At 45.0% G+C, this 15,211-nt stretch overlaps 1 protein-coding gene across 4 annotated transcripts in view; it reads left to right on the top strand.

Moving 5' to 3' along the window:
- GABBR1 (gamma-aminobutyric acid type B receptor subunit 1) overlaps positions 1-15,211 on the top strand; it is a 212,922-nt gene that overhangs the window by 167,030 nt on the left and 30,681 nt on the right. For all 4 annotated transcript variants that reach the window (XM_087923438.1, XM_087923437.1, XM_087923439.1 and 1 more), the window contains 4 exons: positions 1,388-1,548; positions 8,567-8,701; positions 9,350-9,520; positions 14,443-14,544. In XM_087923438.1, the coding sequence (XP_087779564.1) occupies positions 1,388-1,548; positions 8,567-8,701; positions 9,350-9,520; positions 14,443-14,544 (569 nt within the window). The remainder of the gene's footprint in view (positions 1-1,387; positions 1,549-8,566; positions 8,702-9,349; positions 9,521-14,442; positions 14,545-15,211) is intronic.

Genomic DNA, 15,211 nt, shown 5'->3' with positions numbered 1-15,211 from the left:
ATTCGTTTCTGATCTCCCGTGATCCTAATCTAGCCATCCCCTGCCCCATATTTATTTTTCCAACAAGCTCCAAATCCCCATCCTCTCTTGCTTGGTCTTTCATCCTTTTACTTTGTGGTCCCCATTCTTGTCCTTGTATTATTCTTTCTTCACTTATCTCCAAAACATTCCAGATGTTTCTTCCTTCATCATTTCATCTTGCCTCCTATTGGTCCAACCCCGCCTTACCTTTTCTGATTAAGACCTAACCTGTCTGCTGAATTTCTGTCCCTCACACTACTCTGAATCATTACCTAAGTGGGTTGCATTCAGAGGACCCCAACCCCTTGCCTCAGCTCCCAATAATTAAGTTTAACCAAAGTTAGCCTGCTGGACAATCCCAGCTATTAGTTCTTGGAGTGATTAGGCTGGGTAAACTTGGCTGATCTCCCTAACTCATTCCTTTGGCTTCTTCCTGTTCCCCATCAGTTTCATTTCTTTCTTTCTTTCTTTCTTTCTTTCTTTCTTTCTTTCTTTCTTTCTTTCTTTCTTTCTTTTCTTTTCTCTCTCTCTCTCTCTCCCCCCACCTTTCTCTCTCTGTGCGTGTATGTGTGTGTTTACTAATCTCATCTCTGTTCCTCCTGGCTCTGGTCTGTCTCATTTGAATCCTTTATGTTACACCTCTTTCATAGCGTTCCTAACTCCGTTCCTCCTTTGCCTTCTCCATCCTCTCTGCCCTTTCTCCGCGCTTCTTCATGCTTCTCCCATCATCCCAGATGGTCTCCTAACCGTCTGGTCTCCCTCTCCTCTTCTAGCAGTCGCCTGCTCTTTTCTTAACGCCTTCTTTTTCTTTTTTTCTTTTCTCCAACCCCTGGTGGGGAGGGGTCTCTGCCTTTCGTTCTTTCTTCGTTCTTCCCCATCGTCGGCGCGTTTCCTTTGCCGCCTCGCTCCCTCCCTCGCCCGCCCGCCCGCCGCCCCTGCGACGAGGCGGTGCGGTGGGCTTATTGCAATTCCCCCCGCGCCCTTGGACGGCGGCGTTCCGCGCCGGCTCCGCGCTGACATCAGCCCCCCTCCCGCCCCCTCCTCCCCCTCCCCTCGACCCCCCTCCTCCTCCTCCTCCTCTTGGCTGGCTCGCTCGCCAACCCGCCCGCCTGCCAGCTCGCTCGCTCGCTTACTGCAGCACCGACGCCGGGCAGCGCCATGGAGGAGCCGGCTCCGGCGCCCTCGCCGCCGCCGCCGCCGCCACCACCACCGCGCAGTGCAGCCATCACCGCGCGCCCTCGCCGCCGTCGCCCCTGACCTCCGGCCGGCACCATGGCCTTACCCGGCCCGCGGCCCGGCGGGGGCCCCCAGGCGGCCTTGCTGGTACTCACGGGCTGGCTCTTGCTCTCTCCTCCGCTAGGCGCAGGCAAGAAGAGGCTGCACATCGGGGCGCTTTTCCCCATGACCGGCGGCTGGCCGGGGGGCCAAGCCTGCCTGCCTTCCGCCCAGATGGCCCTCGAGGACGTCAACAGCCGGAGGGATATTCTGCCCGACTACGAACTGCGTCTCGACCACCGCGACAGCGAGGTGAGCAGAGCCCTACGACCCCGGCGCCCAGGTGGGGACGGGTGGGCTTCCGCAGAGGGAGGGAAGGGAGAGAGGGTCCTCGGTTGCGGCAGGGAACCCCCCCGCCCCCCAATTACACTAGAGGGAACCATCCACTCAAAGGAGGTGGGAGAAATCAAATGGGGAGAGGAGGACTTTACTTGTGCCTTATAACCAAGCTAGTTCTGCGTGGGGTGGGAGGCTTGAGCATCACGGACAATCTTGGCACGAGTCCTCCTCACCTCCATATCAGGCAGGGGACCCATCTGTAAATGGAGACCAAAGCGGTTTGGAAAGGTGTTTTTAAAGGTGTCAGTCTTCGCAACTAGGATACCCTTGGGTGTGGGGGAGAGGCTCATGAGAAAGATGGAAAGACAAAGCAGCCTTCGAAGGAGAGATGTGGAATTCCTGCAACTGGTTTTGATGGGGAAGCAGGGATGTGCGTGTGAAAGTTCACAAGAAGACGGAAAGATGAGGGAAAGGAAAATAGCAGGACTAAGTTAGCATTCAGGGCTTTCGAGCTATGGGAGAGGCAGAGACTGTGAGCATAATCCTGCAGAAGTCCGTCTTTTCTCACCCAACTTTCAACATGTTCCTTTGAGGTCAGAGCCTCGGTTGGTAGGACTCTGTGCAATCTTCTCATTTCCTTGCAAGAGTTGGTCAATCTTGGGCTCCTCCCAAGAGTTTGAAGACGAAGGAGTTACGGGGAACTTAGGGTACTGCCCCAGACCACGTTTAGAGGATCTAGGAAAAAGAATGACCTGGAAGATGGGGAGGCAGAGAGCTCTCATAGGGCGTAATGGTCCAACATAGCAAGAAGGTCAACTGTTGGGAAAAGGGTGGGACTGGAACAGGGACATTGGTGCATCTATTGGAAGCAAAGTTTGGAGAGCCTCTTCAGAAATGGAGACGGTGGAAAGGGTTGGAGATTCCAAACATGAGAATGACTCAGTTAACAATTTGCTAGGGTTCCCATGTAGAGAGAGATGTGCTGGAGGAAGATGCCTGTTTTTAATGTGAGGAGGAGGAAGAGGAGAAGCAGCGGCGGCAGTGTTCACCATTATAGGTAGTCCTTGACATACGACCACGATTGAGCCCAAAATTTCTGTTGTTAAGTCAGTTTTGCCTCATTTTGCAACCTTTCTTGCCACAGTTGTTAAGTGAGTCACTGCAATCAATAAAATAGTAATTCAGTTGTTAAGTGAATCTGACTTCTCCATTGACTGCTTGTCATAAGGTCGCAAAAAGGGGATCACATGACCTTGGGACACAGTCAAAAGTATGAACCAGTTAACAAGCATCTGAATTTGGATCACATGATCACTGGGATGCTGCAAAGATCGTAAGTGTGAAAAATGGTCATAAGTCAACTTTTCAGTGCCGTTGTAACTTTGGTCACAAAATGAATTGTTGTAAATGGAGGACTACCTGTAGCCTTCTAAAAGGAATAGAGGTTGAGAAGTACATTTTAGGGAGCCCTTGACTTAAACACTAAGCAGGCTTTTAAGAGTGGTTTGTATGGATAAGAGACCACCAGGAAATTCTTGGCTTTAGGTTGACCGGAAAAAGATCCCAGCAGGGGCTGTGGAAAACCTTTCCATGCAACTGCCAAGATAACTGTGTGAATGCAGGTATATAGTCTCCAGGACTCAAGTTCAGCTTGAAGAAAACTATATCAATAAAGGAGAATATTTGTAGCTCAGGGTTGAAATGAGGGGTCCTTGGTGCTCTCTGAGCTTGGTTGTAGATGTTTCATTAACCAAACTAGGAAACATCATCAGTGCTACTCTGATTGACAAACTTGACCAGCACTGATGATATTACCTAGTTTGGGTAATGAAACAACTTGTTTATCTACAAGAAACAACCAAGCTCAGAGCACCAAGGACCCTCAGGAAACTATATCTTTAATGGGGCTTATTATAGGACTGGAGGCCTTGTCAGCAAAGCAGTTTCTTGAAAATAATACAGTACATTATAAAACAGTTGGTCGTTTGGTTGTAGGTTTTTTAGGTATAGGTCTTAAATGGGAGATCACTATGCCAATCGTCAAAAAAGGTTGATTGAGGTAGCATCACAGATATTATGAGGCTATCTTCACCAGGACCAGCCATGTGGATAAACAGAGGTAAGATCTATCATCTTATTCAAGGTTACAGGTTGTCCTTGACATATGACCGCAATTGGGGCCAGACTTTGTGTTTGTCAAACAAAACAGTTGTCAAGTGATTCACACCCAATTTTACAATTGTTTTGTCATGGGTATTAAGCATTCACCATGGGTTTTCAGTGAATCTGACTTCCTCCATTGACTTCGCTTATCAGAAGCCAGATGGGAAGGTTTTGAATAGTGATCACATGATCCAGGGACATTGCGGTCACTGGTAAATACATACCAGTTGCCAAGTTTCCAAATTTGGATCACTTGACTGTGGGGATTCTGTGACAGTTGTATGCGTGAGGACCAACAGTAAGTCACCATTTTTTTCAGAACCACCATAACTTCGAATGGTCATCGACTGAATGATTGTAAGTTCAGGACTACCTGTATTCCAGAGCAGTGTTTCCCAGCCTTGACAATTTGAAGATGTGTGGACTTCAACTTCTGTCTGGGAATTCTGAGAGTTGATGTCCACGCATCTTAATGTGGTCAAGGTTGAGAAACATTGCTCTAGAGTTACCGGTATAGGGATGGGTGTGTATTTTGGTGTGAGGAAGAAGGTAGACAGGAGCAACCAGCTTCTTTTGAGCCAATAATGATGTGAAATTCCTCATTCTCAGAGCACCATTTCCTGCCCAAACCAACACGGTCCAAAGTCAGTTGCAAATAGGGTTGAATAGCAAATGTTCCTTAAGCCAGATCTGTCTCTTGAAATATGAACATCCTTGTCAATCGCCCTCTCTGCTTCCCAACGTTTCATTTTTGAAAAAAATCATGTGTCTCCCTCAAGAAAGACTGTATAGAAAGAGATTATGCAGAGAATTGGCATGGCATTTCCAAGGAACTAGCTTTGGTCATGCCCAATTGTTTTATGTGCTTCTGTTGCACACTCTTTGTCCATTTAGGACTGCATGCACCATTTCTGACCGGTACAATCATGAGTCGTTCCATTTGCACTCGTTGCTCTCTATTATGTGTTGGACAGCTCCCCTTGTTTGTTAAGTTCTTATTCAATCCTTTGTCCTTTTGCTTTTATCTCTGCATCTGTTTTTTATATACCTATATTTTTTCTGATAATCAGCAGTATTAGATGAGTTATTGTGAATGTGTGGAAGAGAACCCGGGGGTGCTGTTGTAAAATGATGTTTCCTGTGTGGTTTAAGCTTTCTGGAATGTGGGTTCCTTTGTGCTCCCTGAGCTTGGTTGTTTTCTTGCAGACCTTTCATTACCAAAGTAGGTAAGTTCCAAAGGTGGTATTCAGCCGGTTCTGACCAGTTCTGGAGAATAGGTAGCGGAAATTTTGAGTAGTTCGGAGAACCGGCAAATACCACCTCTGACTGGCCCCGTCCCCATCTCTTCTCTGCCTCCTGAATCTCAGCTGATCGGCTGGGTCTTCTTTTGTTGCCCTGCACAGGAGAATGGAGCTGGAAAGCAGGTTAGTGGGGTGGGGAGGGAATGGGGATTTTACAGTATCCTTCCCCAGGAGTGGGGTGGGAATGGAGATTTTGCAGTATCATTCCCCTGCCACGCCCACCAAGCCACACCCACAGAACCGGTAGTAAAAAAAATTTGAATCCCACCACTGGTAAGTTTACTGATGATGTTGCCCAGTTGGGTAATGTCTGCAAAATAAGCAACCAAGCTCAGAAAGCGTAGACCCACAGTTCAACCCTTGGCTACAAATGTTCTATTGGTGCCTTCTGCAATGTCCTTCAGGCTAAATAACAAATGGGAACAAGCCATGTCTTTCACCCCTACCTGGAGTAGACTCCTGGTTTTCATCATGAGTATTGTGTAAGCCATTACGGTATGGGTCCTTATGCCACATGTCGCCATAATTAGACCGTGTTTTTCTTCCCAAGATTGGGAAGTGAACCAAACTCTTCCTGTGGCTCTGATGGGCGTATGTGAACAGAATTCCCCCAAACACCCATCTTAACTTCCTCATTTGCTGCAACTCCCTGCCTGAAAGATTCTTGGACCGACTCTGGCAACTTGAGGCAGGCCACATGCCCTTCCCTACAAGACTTTCCCCACAAACAGGATGCCCATGTTGAAATCCCTGTAGCCCTTTCCTTAGCCCAGCAGCTACCCACAGCTACGTACACCAGCCCTTTTCCTCCTCCATCTCAAAGCAGGCACAAAGCAATGTGGCCCAGCTGCCACCATCCTGCCCGGTTCCCTTGCAGGGAATTTCTGCAAACTTTTTTTTTTTTTAATCATTATTTTCTGCTTTCCTCCATCTCTACATAGCCTGTCTCTGCTCTCCTCCATTCCTCTACCCATCAGTCTGCCTGGTCGTCTGTCCCTTCTCCCACACACATCTCCCCTCCCTGGCCTGCCTGTTCCTGTTTCTCTCTCCCCCCACCACCCTTGTCTTCTGCTCTCCTGTGGTTCCCAGTCAACCTCACCACCACCCCCATGGCGTTCCCTTTGTTCCCTCCCTATTGAAGCCCCGCTCCCTGGTGCTGACAGGTTGCCGTGGCAGCGCCTGCCTGAGGTTTCCATGGAAACTGATCCTCTTTCTTGGGGCGGCGGTGCCCTGAATAATTTCATCATCCCCTTGCGGTGGAGGCTCACAGCCAGGAACAGGATGTGGCACATGGTGGAGGGGTAGGGAAAATAAAAAAACAGGGTTGAGTCTTGGATGGGACGTTTATTCAAAGAGAGAACAAGCAAGACAGGGGTCAGATAGGATGTGCAGAGTTAAGTGGGCATTAGTTACACGCTCAAGCCCGTGGAAGGTGTGTGGAGAATCTTTGGATGGACCGGATGGCAGTAACATTTTGCCATGGCTAGAGAGCACAACGGATAAAATGACAGTGCAGGATGGGCAGAGCTATTGTTTTGTGTAGGAGTTGGATTTTTTTTTTTTTCATTTACTTTTTTTGGTTAGGTTAAGGCTGCAGTTCGGTGTTTTCCCTCTACACATTTTTAGGAAGCTGCCACCCTTTTTAGCAGCTGTAATCTTAGGTGGCTGTGGGGAATCACAGAAAAGAGTTTGCCTACCCTGCCTTAGTGGGAGGGGAAGTTTCATTAGCCAACTTGGCTCCAACCCCCCAACCTCTTAACTGGAAAGTCCTCAGACGACTGGGCAGTTGAGAAAATGGCCTGGCTGGAAAGTAATGGCAGTGCAAAGCGTTTATGAACTGTTGCTCAGAAAGTGATATGGGCCTGCTCACAAAGTCACCGGCATCGTGTTCATTAATACAAGGGAGATTTTACTCCTATTTATAGTCGCCGTCAGGCTGAGAGGCTTAGCTATGTTATGCCTTATTAGTGGAAATGTAGGGGAAAGTAACCTTTGGTCTGCTTCTCCATGGTGAAAATTCATCCTGTCTATAATAGGTTGGCTGTTTCTTTCTGCACGTTGACATAGAAATGGACTGAAGTTGTTTCTGACCAGTAATGTGTCCATGGAAAAGTCATTTCCTTCCTCGTGTAATCCCAGTGAATTCCAAGAAAGGTTGGGCCAAGCCCCTTCAGCTGTCCTGCTCGCTCCCATTCAAACCCAGTTCAAACTCCAGGGTTGGCAACTTTTTAACTTTGTCAAAGAAAAAAAAAATCCAGTTAATTACTGATTCCTCACTACTATGAAGCCTTCTAACCTAGAGTTGTTTCTAGACGAGAGGGATGACACATAAATCTAATAAATGGGTAAAATAACTGTGATTTCCTCCTCCTAGGCACCTTCCAAACATTGTAGACTTGAATTCCCAGAATTCTCAGCAGTGGATATACTGGCTGGGAATTCTGAGAACCGAAGTCCATGTTTCTAGGAGAGACCCAGGTTAGTGAAGAGACTGTCCTAACCAGGGATAGGCTTCAAAAATTTTAGCAAAGGGTTCTCTGCCTGGTTGCTGGGTGGGCGTGGCCTAGTCAGCCTCCTGCACCACGGTGGTGTGTGTGTGTTTTTGCCCTCCCCTGGCTCCAGAGGCTTTCCTACAGCCTCCAGGAGGGTGAAAACGACCTCCCCGGGCTCCAGAAGCTCTCTGGAAGCTGGAAATGGGCCCATTTCTGGCCTTCCCGAACTTCTGGGTGGCCCGTTTTTGGCCCTCCCCGATCCTCCGTGCACGCCCTGCACTTACCTGCATCCAAAACAGGCCGTGTGAGGAATCCTGGGAGGGGTGGGGTAGGGTAGGTGGGGCCAGCCAAGAATGGGATTTTGGGGGTTCTCCGAACTGCCTAGAATCTTAGCTAGGGGCTCTCCTAAACCCCTGGTCCTAACTTAGTATCTTCATTGTTCAGAAGCTAGGGGAATAAGGGATATAGCATATCTGCGGTAAGCTGACTCTTTGGAGAAGCCATTTCCTTCCTTGTGCAACCCCATTGCAATCCAAGAACTCTGGTCTATCGGTAGTGGCATTCATTTCTAGGTCTTGGCAGAGCAGTTGGCAAGTATGTGATATTAATGTCTTTTTATGGAGCAAGGATCACAGGAGGGCAGTGGTCCATCTGTGAGAGGAAGGTTCATTGCCAAACCAAGTGCTCCATGCTTTTTCTCTGCCTACTTAACAAATTACATTCTCACTTTACTACAAAAGCCTTTTCCATTCCATTCTACCCAAATTTACATGGCCATTTAACTCTTTCTATCACTAATTTTGTCCAAACATGAATCTTGCATATTTCTTTTAGTCGTTCTAGTTTGCAACTGGTTCGTGTTTCGGCTCCATTTCATGTACAGCTTCTTACCTAGCATTTGATAAGAAAATAAATGATTAGGAAACAGTTCCCTGAGTTTGACCAGAATTCTTAATTTGGTGCATGCAGGACCATGAGCAGCTTCAGATTCTTGGTGATGAGGTTTATCTCTTATCTGTTCCTCACCACCTACAGTGTGAACCTGGTGTGGCAACTAAATTTCTGTATGAGCTCCTCTACAATGACCCCATCAAGATCATCCTTATGCCTGGCTGCAGCAGTGTTTCTACCTTGGTGGCCGAAGCTGCACGCATGTGGAATCTCATTGTGGTAAGTGTCTCTCCTGTTGATTTATAGGGTGATGATATGGGAGAAGCCAAGTCTAATTTTGACCCTGCAAGTTGACATTTTCAACCTGAAACACACGAAGAAAATGCTTCAAAGCAGGGGTGGGATTCAGCCGGTATGGATCGGTTTGGGTGAACCGGTAGTTCTGGCGATCATTTGGCCCCGCCCACCTGCCCCTGCTCTATTCTGTCCTATATTTCCTTCGTTCGAAGCCCAGCTGATTGGCACAGCAGCACAGATTGCTGCGCCTCAGCTGTTTTTACTCACCGGGGCTGCGGCAAAAGGTAAGTTTTCTTGCTATTTTCAAAATTACTGAGAAGCGCGTGCCCACCAAACCGGTTGTTAACACTGGTTGACTGCTTCAAAGTGAAAAGATTGAAAGTACTATACCTTTCTCTTAACATGTATCATGAATGAAAGAAGGTCAAATATGTTGGAAGACTCCATAACCTTGACCTTGACTGAAGCGTCTCTAGATGCATAGGAACGGATGTCTTCCATGTTAACCAGACAGATCTGCGTGCTTGTATGAAGGGACAGAAAGGAAATCTTCACCTCAAAATTAGCTCAGGAATACCGGGTGCCTCAATCTTCCTGTCTTTAATCATATTCCCGTCTTCTTTTTTTCAGTTGTCCTATGGCTCCAGCTCGCCAGCCCTTTCCAACCGCCAGCGTTTCCCCACCTTTTTCCGCACGCACCCATCCGCCACACTGCACAATCCCACCCGTGTGCAGCTCTTCAAGAAATGGAGCTGGACGAAGATTGCCACAATACAGCAGACCACTGAGGTGTTTACATCGGTATGGAGCCCAAACCTGTGCGTTGACCCTCTCCCCAGCTTAATCTCTTAGTCATTCTGTAATTTGCAGCAGGTTCCAGAACACTCGCCTTTCAGTCTTACCCTGATTATAATCCCTGGTTCCTCTCCTAAACACAACAGGTTTCCAAGTCTAATACATCGTCCTTGCAATTTGTATATACAAACCGCATTGTTTCTTCCAGGGGCTCAGTACTGGGCTGATTTCCAAAGAAACCAAGGACAATTCATTGATTAATTACTGCAGTTATATTCCATCTTTTCTTATCGGTGCTCAAGATAATGTACATGGGATCTTTCATTTTATTGCTATAGCAACAGTCCTGTGAGATAGGTTAGCTTAAGAGAGAAGCCTGGCCCCATGATTTAGTGAGGACTTGAAAGTATATCTCCTCAGTCCGAGACTAGTAATCACTAGACTGCCTGTGTTCATAAATCCCTTCTAAAACTACCTCGTTCTAACTACTTTCCAGAATTTCAATTAATCAGTCCATCACCTGCTACCTGATTCTTTTAATCACAGGTGCAGGGTTTTAAAACTAGGACAGTCTTTGTGCAAAATATTTGTTCTGGCAATGGATAGTGCCTTTCTCCTATACCAGTCCTGCCCTAATATTGTAATCCACAGTAGAGGAAAGCTGGTGTACTCCTGATAATCATTACGATCTTGAACTACCTCTTTACTTTTTCCCCCTCTTGGTAAATGATGATCCTAATGGAGAATATTAAAAATTGTCTAGAAGACTATTGCAGTGAAGACAGAATCTTTGTTGCATCCTTGAATTTATGCCAATCCTTGTTAGCCAAGGGATACGAACAACGATATTTCACACTTACTGTATGCAATGATCTTTAAAATATCTTGGCAGCAGCCTTTGCTTCATAAAAGCCCTGATTCTGTAATAATTACCAGTCACCAATAAAATTGGCAAATCATTCCTATTTCAGGATGTGCTTTCATTACCGTCTAATTATGTAGTCGCTTTTGAGCAATAAAAACTCCCCAGCATATAAACTAACTAAATAAATAAATATAACTGACATAATCTTCAGCATTTTCAGAATCTCCACACATATTATTTCATAAAAGACAAAACAAATGAACAAAACTCCTCCTCGTAGTCCTAGTGCTTGTGGTTTCAAAATATTTTAAAATGCAGGCAGTGTTTGGTGGGATCTGAAAAGAATAGATCTTAAAGTGGACAAGGAACAAGGACAAGAAAGGATACAAAATGATAAGGAAGGATATAAAAAGGTACAAAATAGATGGTGCCTGGCTCAACATTAGTAACTGTGAGAGAGATTGAGGTGTCCTAATGGACCACCACTTAAATATGAGCTAGCAAGGGGCTGCAGTTGCCCAAAAAGCCAATCCAGTCCAGGACAGTATCAACATTAAGATCATGAGAAGTGATAATGCTGCTTTATACTGCACTAGTGAGGCCATATTACTGCATCCACTTCTGGTCACCACAATACAAAAAAGTTGCTGAGATCCTAGAAGATACATAGAGAATAGCAACAAAGAGAATTAGAGGTCTAGAGGCTAAACTGTATGATGAACATTTGACAGACCTACGTATGTCTAGCCCAGGCGTGTCAAATTCACATCATCACCAAAGGTGGCATTCAGCAGGTCCTGACCATTTCTGGAGAACCGGTAGAGGAAATTTTGAGTAGTTCAGAGAACCAGCAAATACCACCTCTGACTGAAGATTTTACAGTATCCTTCCCCTGCCATGTCCACCAAGCCACGCCCATAGAACCGGTAATAAAAAAAATTGAATCCCACCTCTGATCGCCACGTGACATATCGTGACTTTTTTCCCCTTTGCTAAACCAGGCGTGGGTGTGGCCACTGCATGACACACCCCGCAGGCCACGAGTTTGACACCCCTGGTCTAACTCATCGAAGAGAAGGATTATGGGGGACATGATAGCTGTCTTCTAATACTCGAGAGGCTGTTATAGAGAAGTAGGGATTGACTTATTCTCCAAAGTCCTTCCTTATTCACCTCCTGGTTCTTTTTCATATTTTGCAATATCTCAGCTGATCTTTCCTCTTGTTGCTGTTTGCCACTTGAATCCATACTAAAACATTTCAAGTTTGTACAAATGCAGCCTACCAACTCATGTTATCTATGGTAATTGCTTCCACTTATATATATTATTTTCATTAGATTTGAGTTTCCTAATGCATACTACCGATAATATAGTTTATCTACCAGAAATAACCTTGCAAATCTCAAACTTCAGCAGGGTTTTAAATATCCATGTGTATCTCTCTCCCAGCACAAAGACCCTATTCCTGAACTGAATGTGCAGAATTAAGATTAAGGTCTTTCTCCTTGATTGTCTCTGAAGGAAGACCCATCTGAAGTTTAATGCCCTCTCTCTACTTGATGGTATCTCTGTAATTACTACTGTACATAATCGTAATCTTCTTTTGGATTATTAGCACTATTAGGAGCCATCCCTTTATCCTACACACAAATGGACAATTTAAACTTCTGGGTATATCTCAGGCTTGCATATCCTTAGAAACCCCAAGAAAGGTTTCCTTCCAGATGTCAAGACTAAGATAAACTGAAAATGTGCACGACAGAAATTATTAAAAATAGGTTCTCTCCAGTGTGTGATCTATGGACCCAGAGAAAGACTGACTGATTGATGATTCTGCATACACAAATATCCAGAGTCCCCTCTGTCTCAGAAAATCTCAGCTCTGGATGTTGGGAGACACCCTGGAATTATGGGGGTGGCCTGCAGTTGGAAGAGGAAATGGCAAAAATTATCCCCTCCCTAGTCTGCTGGCTTTCTGGGAGAAAACTTCATATAGGATGCTCTTGCCCATGTAGAAGGTGAAATCAATTCCATATTTATTAAGTAGACTATATAGTATAATGTCACATAAAGAGCCAATTTGGTCTAGTGGTTAAAGCATCAGGCTAAAAACCAGGTGACTGTGAGTTCTAGTCCTGCCTGAGGCCAGGTGCCCTGGAGCCGGTCACTACTTCTCTCAGCCATAGGAAGAAGGAAGGAAGAGTAGATCATCGGGGGTGGGAGGGCAGGGGAAACCTTTGCCAAGGAAATTTCAAGGTCTATTCCGTGCAGTTGCCAGGAATCAAAAGCTGGCATGAAGGTGCCCATATATGGTGAAATAACAAGAGTGATGCTGTAATTCTTTTCCCGCATTTGAGTTTTTCATCCTGAAGTTAGACAGATGAGAGGGGGTGGGATAGGTTGGGATGGGAAAAAGGAGGAAGTGACAAGAGGAGAAATAATGAGTCTCTTAATATGCTTCTAGACTGCTCTCTCTAGCAGAAAATATATTTTCAGGACCTTTTTTTTCTTTACTGAATTTTAATAAATGTCAACTGAGATCTCAGCTGAGGGCTATTTGTCTCAACGATGTCCTAACAACAATTACAGCTTCCTCTTTCAGAGAAGGAAAAAAAAAAACAAATCCCACAAATAGCTCCAAGAAAAAAGAAGAGCATTTTCACCAGCTGTTTTCCAAAGTCTATCACATTTATTCAAATGTGAAACCCCAGAATTATTTTTACGTGACCTGTAATGCGCAATCGGGCTGCAGCCCTGCGTCTCTCACAGTGGTGTATTGCCATTTGCACCACCAGGGCTCTGCGATCCTCCTCCTGCCCAAACTTGTTCTTCGTTTTTGATTAATCCCCAGTCCAATTATCAGAGAAATTAAGAAACTGTGGCTGATCATAGCAGCTCTAATTAAGGCAGAATATGACGGATGCAAGCAACGTCTCATAATACTTGCACATTGTTGGGTATTATCGTTATCACAGTTATTATACCAGAGATACAGTGGAACAGAAAGATCAACACTATTGGAATCACAGTATAGGTTACATTTTTCACTTCTTTGGAAAAAAAAATATTTTAAAAGAAAAACAGCTCCTGGACCCTGGACACAAACATGTTCCTGGTCCCGATTGGGGCTCTTAGGTCATCGATTTCAGCAATTGTGAAAGTAACAATGCTAAGTGTGCTTGAGTTTATGCCAGATATACAAGTATCCAGCTAATTTTAGGTGGTTGCATTCAAACCTTTCTCTGTATATCCCTAATTCTACTCCGCTTCCTGTTTGTGGTTTGTTTCCTCCTTGGCTTCTCCTTTTAATAAGTAGCATCCAGTCGTGCAAATATTCTCTCTACTCATGGAAAAGTATTTCTTTGCTTGCAGTGGGGCTGTTTCTCATTGTGTCCAAGAGCTTCCACAGGGAAGAGACATAGAAAAAGGAAAGCTTCTTTGTCACATAAGAGTTTGATCCTTTGTGTCTATTTTTCCTGAATAGAAAGAGAGCTACAGGTACATTAGAAAACACTGATTGTGTGAAAAGAGGCCAAAGTATGTGAAATAATAATATGCTAAGCAATTTATTTTGTATTTGTCCCTGTGAATGAAAAGAAGCTGTATAGTGCAAAACAAGGTATTTGACTAGGTATTTTTGTGCAGCTACAGGGCTTCCATTTTTTGAAAACATAGAAGCTGAACTTCTGAACTTCTGTTTTCTGCAGAAATGCTGGAGATTTTATAAGCATAAAGCTGGCATTGCAATTTTCATGGTTTAACCTGTGCATGGAATGATTTTGTGCATTGTGTTAAGCTGGTATTTGTATAGTCATATTTTTTATTGAATAAATGATAACTGGGTTGGGTTTTCAATCATGGCTTGAAAAACAGAATTACTGGATTCATACAGCAGACTGAACTGTACTGTGCTTTGTTTGGGGTTGGCTTATTATTAGTTTAGTAGCATGAGATGCAAACTCAGAATATATATTCCCCTACCTTAACGTAGCTCCTGAAGTACATCTTTATCCAGGTCCTTATATCTTTGTGGTTATGATACCTCCTTCTGCATTCCCACAGACTTTGGATGATCTGGAAGAGCGAGTCAAAGAGGCTGGGATTGAAATCACTTTTCGCCAGAGCTTCTTCTCTGATCCTGCGGTGCCTGTCAAGAATCTCAAGGTATCGAAGTGTGTCTGACTGTCAAGGGAGGGCCAGGTTGGGACCCACAGCCTTCCCCAACCCACCGCCTCTCCCACGTAGGATTAAGCTTGCAGCCAGAGAGTATGTTAGGGAAGATTGCCCTTCATCCCCAATCGCCAACTCCATGATCGCAGGGGTGAAATTTGACAACAAAATAATAGACTTGGCAGAGTTGTCAGGAAACGTTTCTCTTGCAAATTGAAAAGCAACATGGCCACACTAAACTTTTACAAAAGAATTTCCTACAAACATGTTTGACCCTGTTAGCCTTGAACATCTCAACATGGAGGCTAAAAGGGGGTTAATTCTAAACAGATTAATGATTCCGGTGAATAAATTGTTATATTATATAACCTTGTTTTTTTAGAAATGAACCCGTTTATCCATGAACTGTACATGATTGATCATGGGCCATTAAATTAATGTTGACTGGTAGTGTACATTTGCCTGTATGTGCATGTCTGAATGTATCTTTGTATGTGTGTCTATCTATCATATGTTGCTAGTGGACTTCTTGGCTGAGTTAGTGCTTTGTAGCTGGCTTTGGAAATGCATATACGCAGGTTATCTATAGCATAAAACAGAGATGAGGGGAAAAGGCACTGAAATTATCTGATGGGCTTACCTGCTAACCTGTCCCCTATAT

The sequence above is a fragment of the Pseudonaja textilis genome, chromosome 2 (assembly GCF_049901715.1).
Source record: "Pseudonaja textilis isolate UNSWEBS1 chromosome 2, rPseTex1.2, whole genome shotgun sequence".
NCBI classification, from domain to species: Eukaryota; Metazoa; Chordata; class Lepidosauria; order Squamata; family Elapidae; genus Pseudonaja; species Pseudonaja textilis.
Note: the sequence above shows the minus strand (reverse complement) of the source record. Positions and strands in the feature narration are given on the sequence as shown.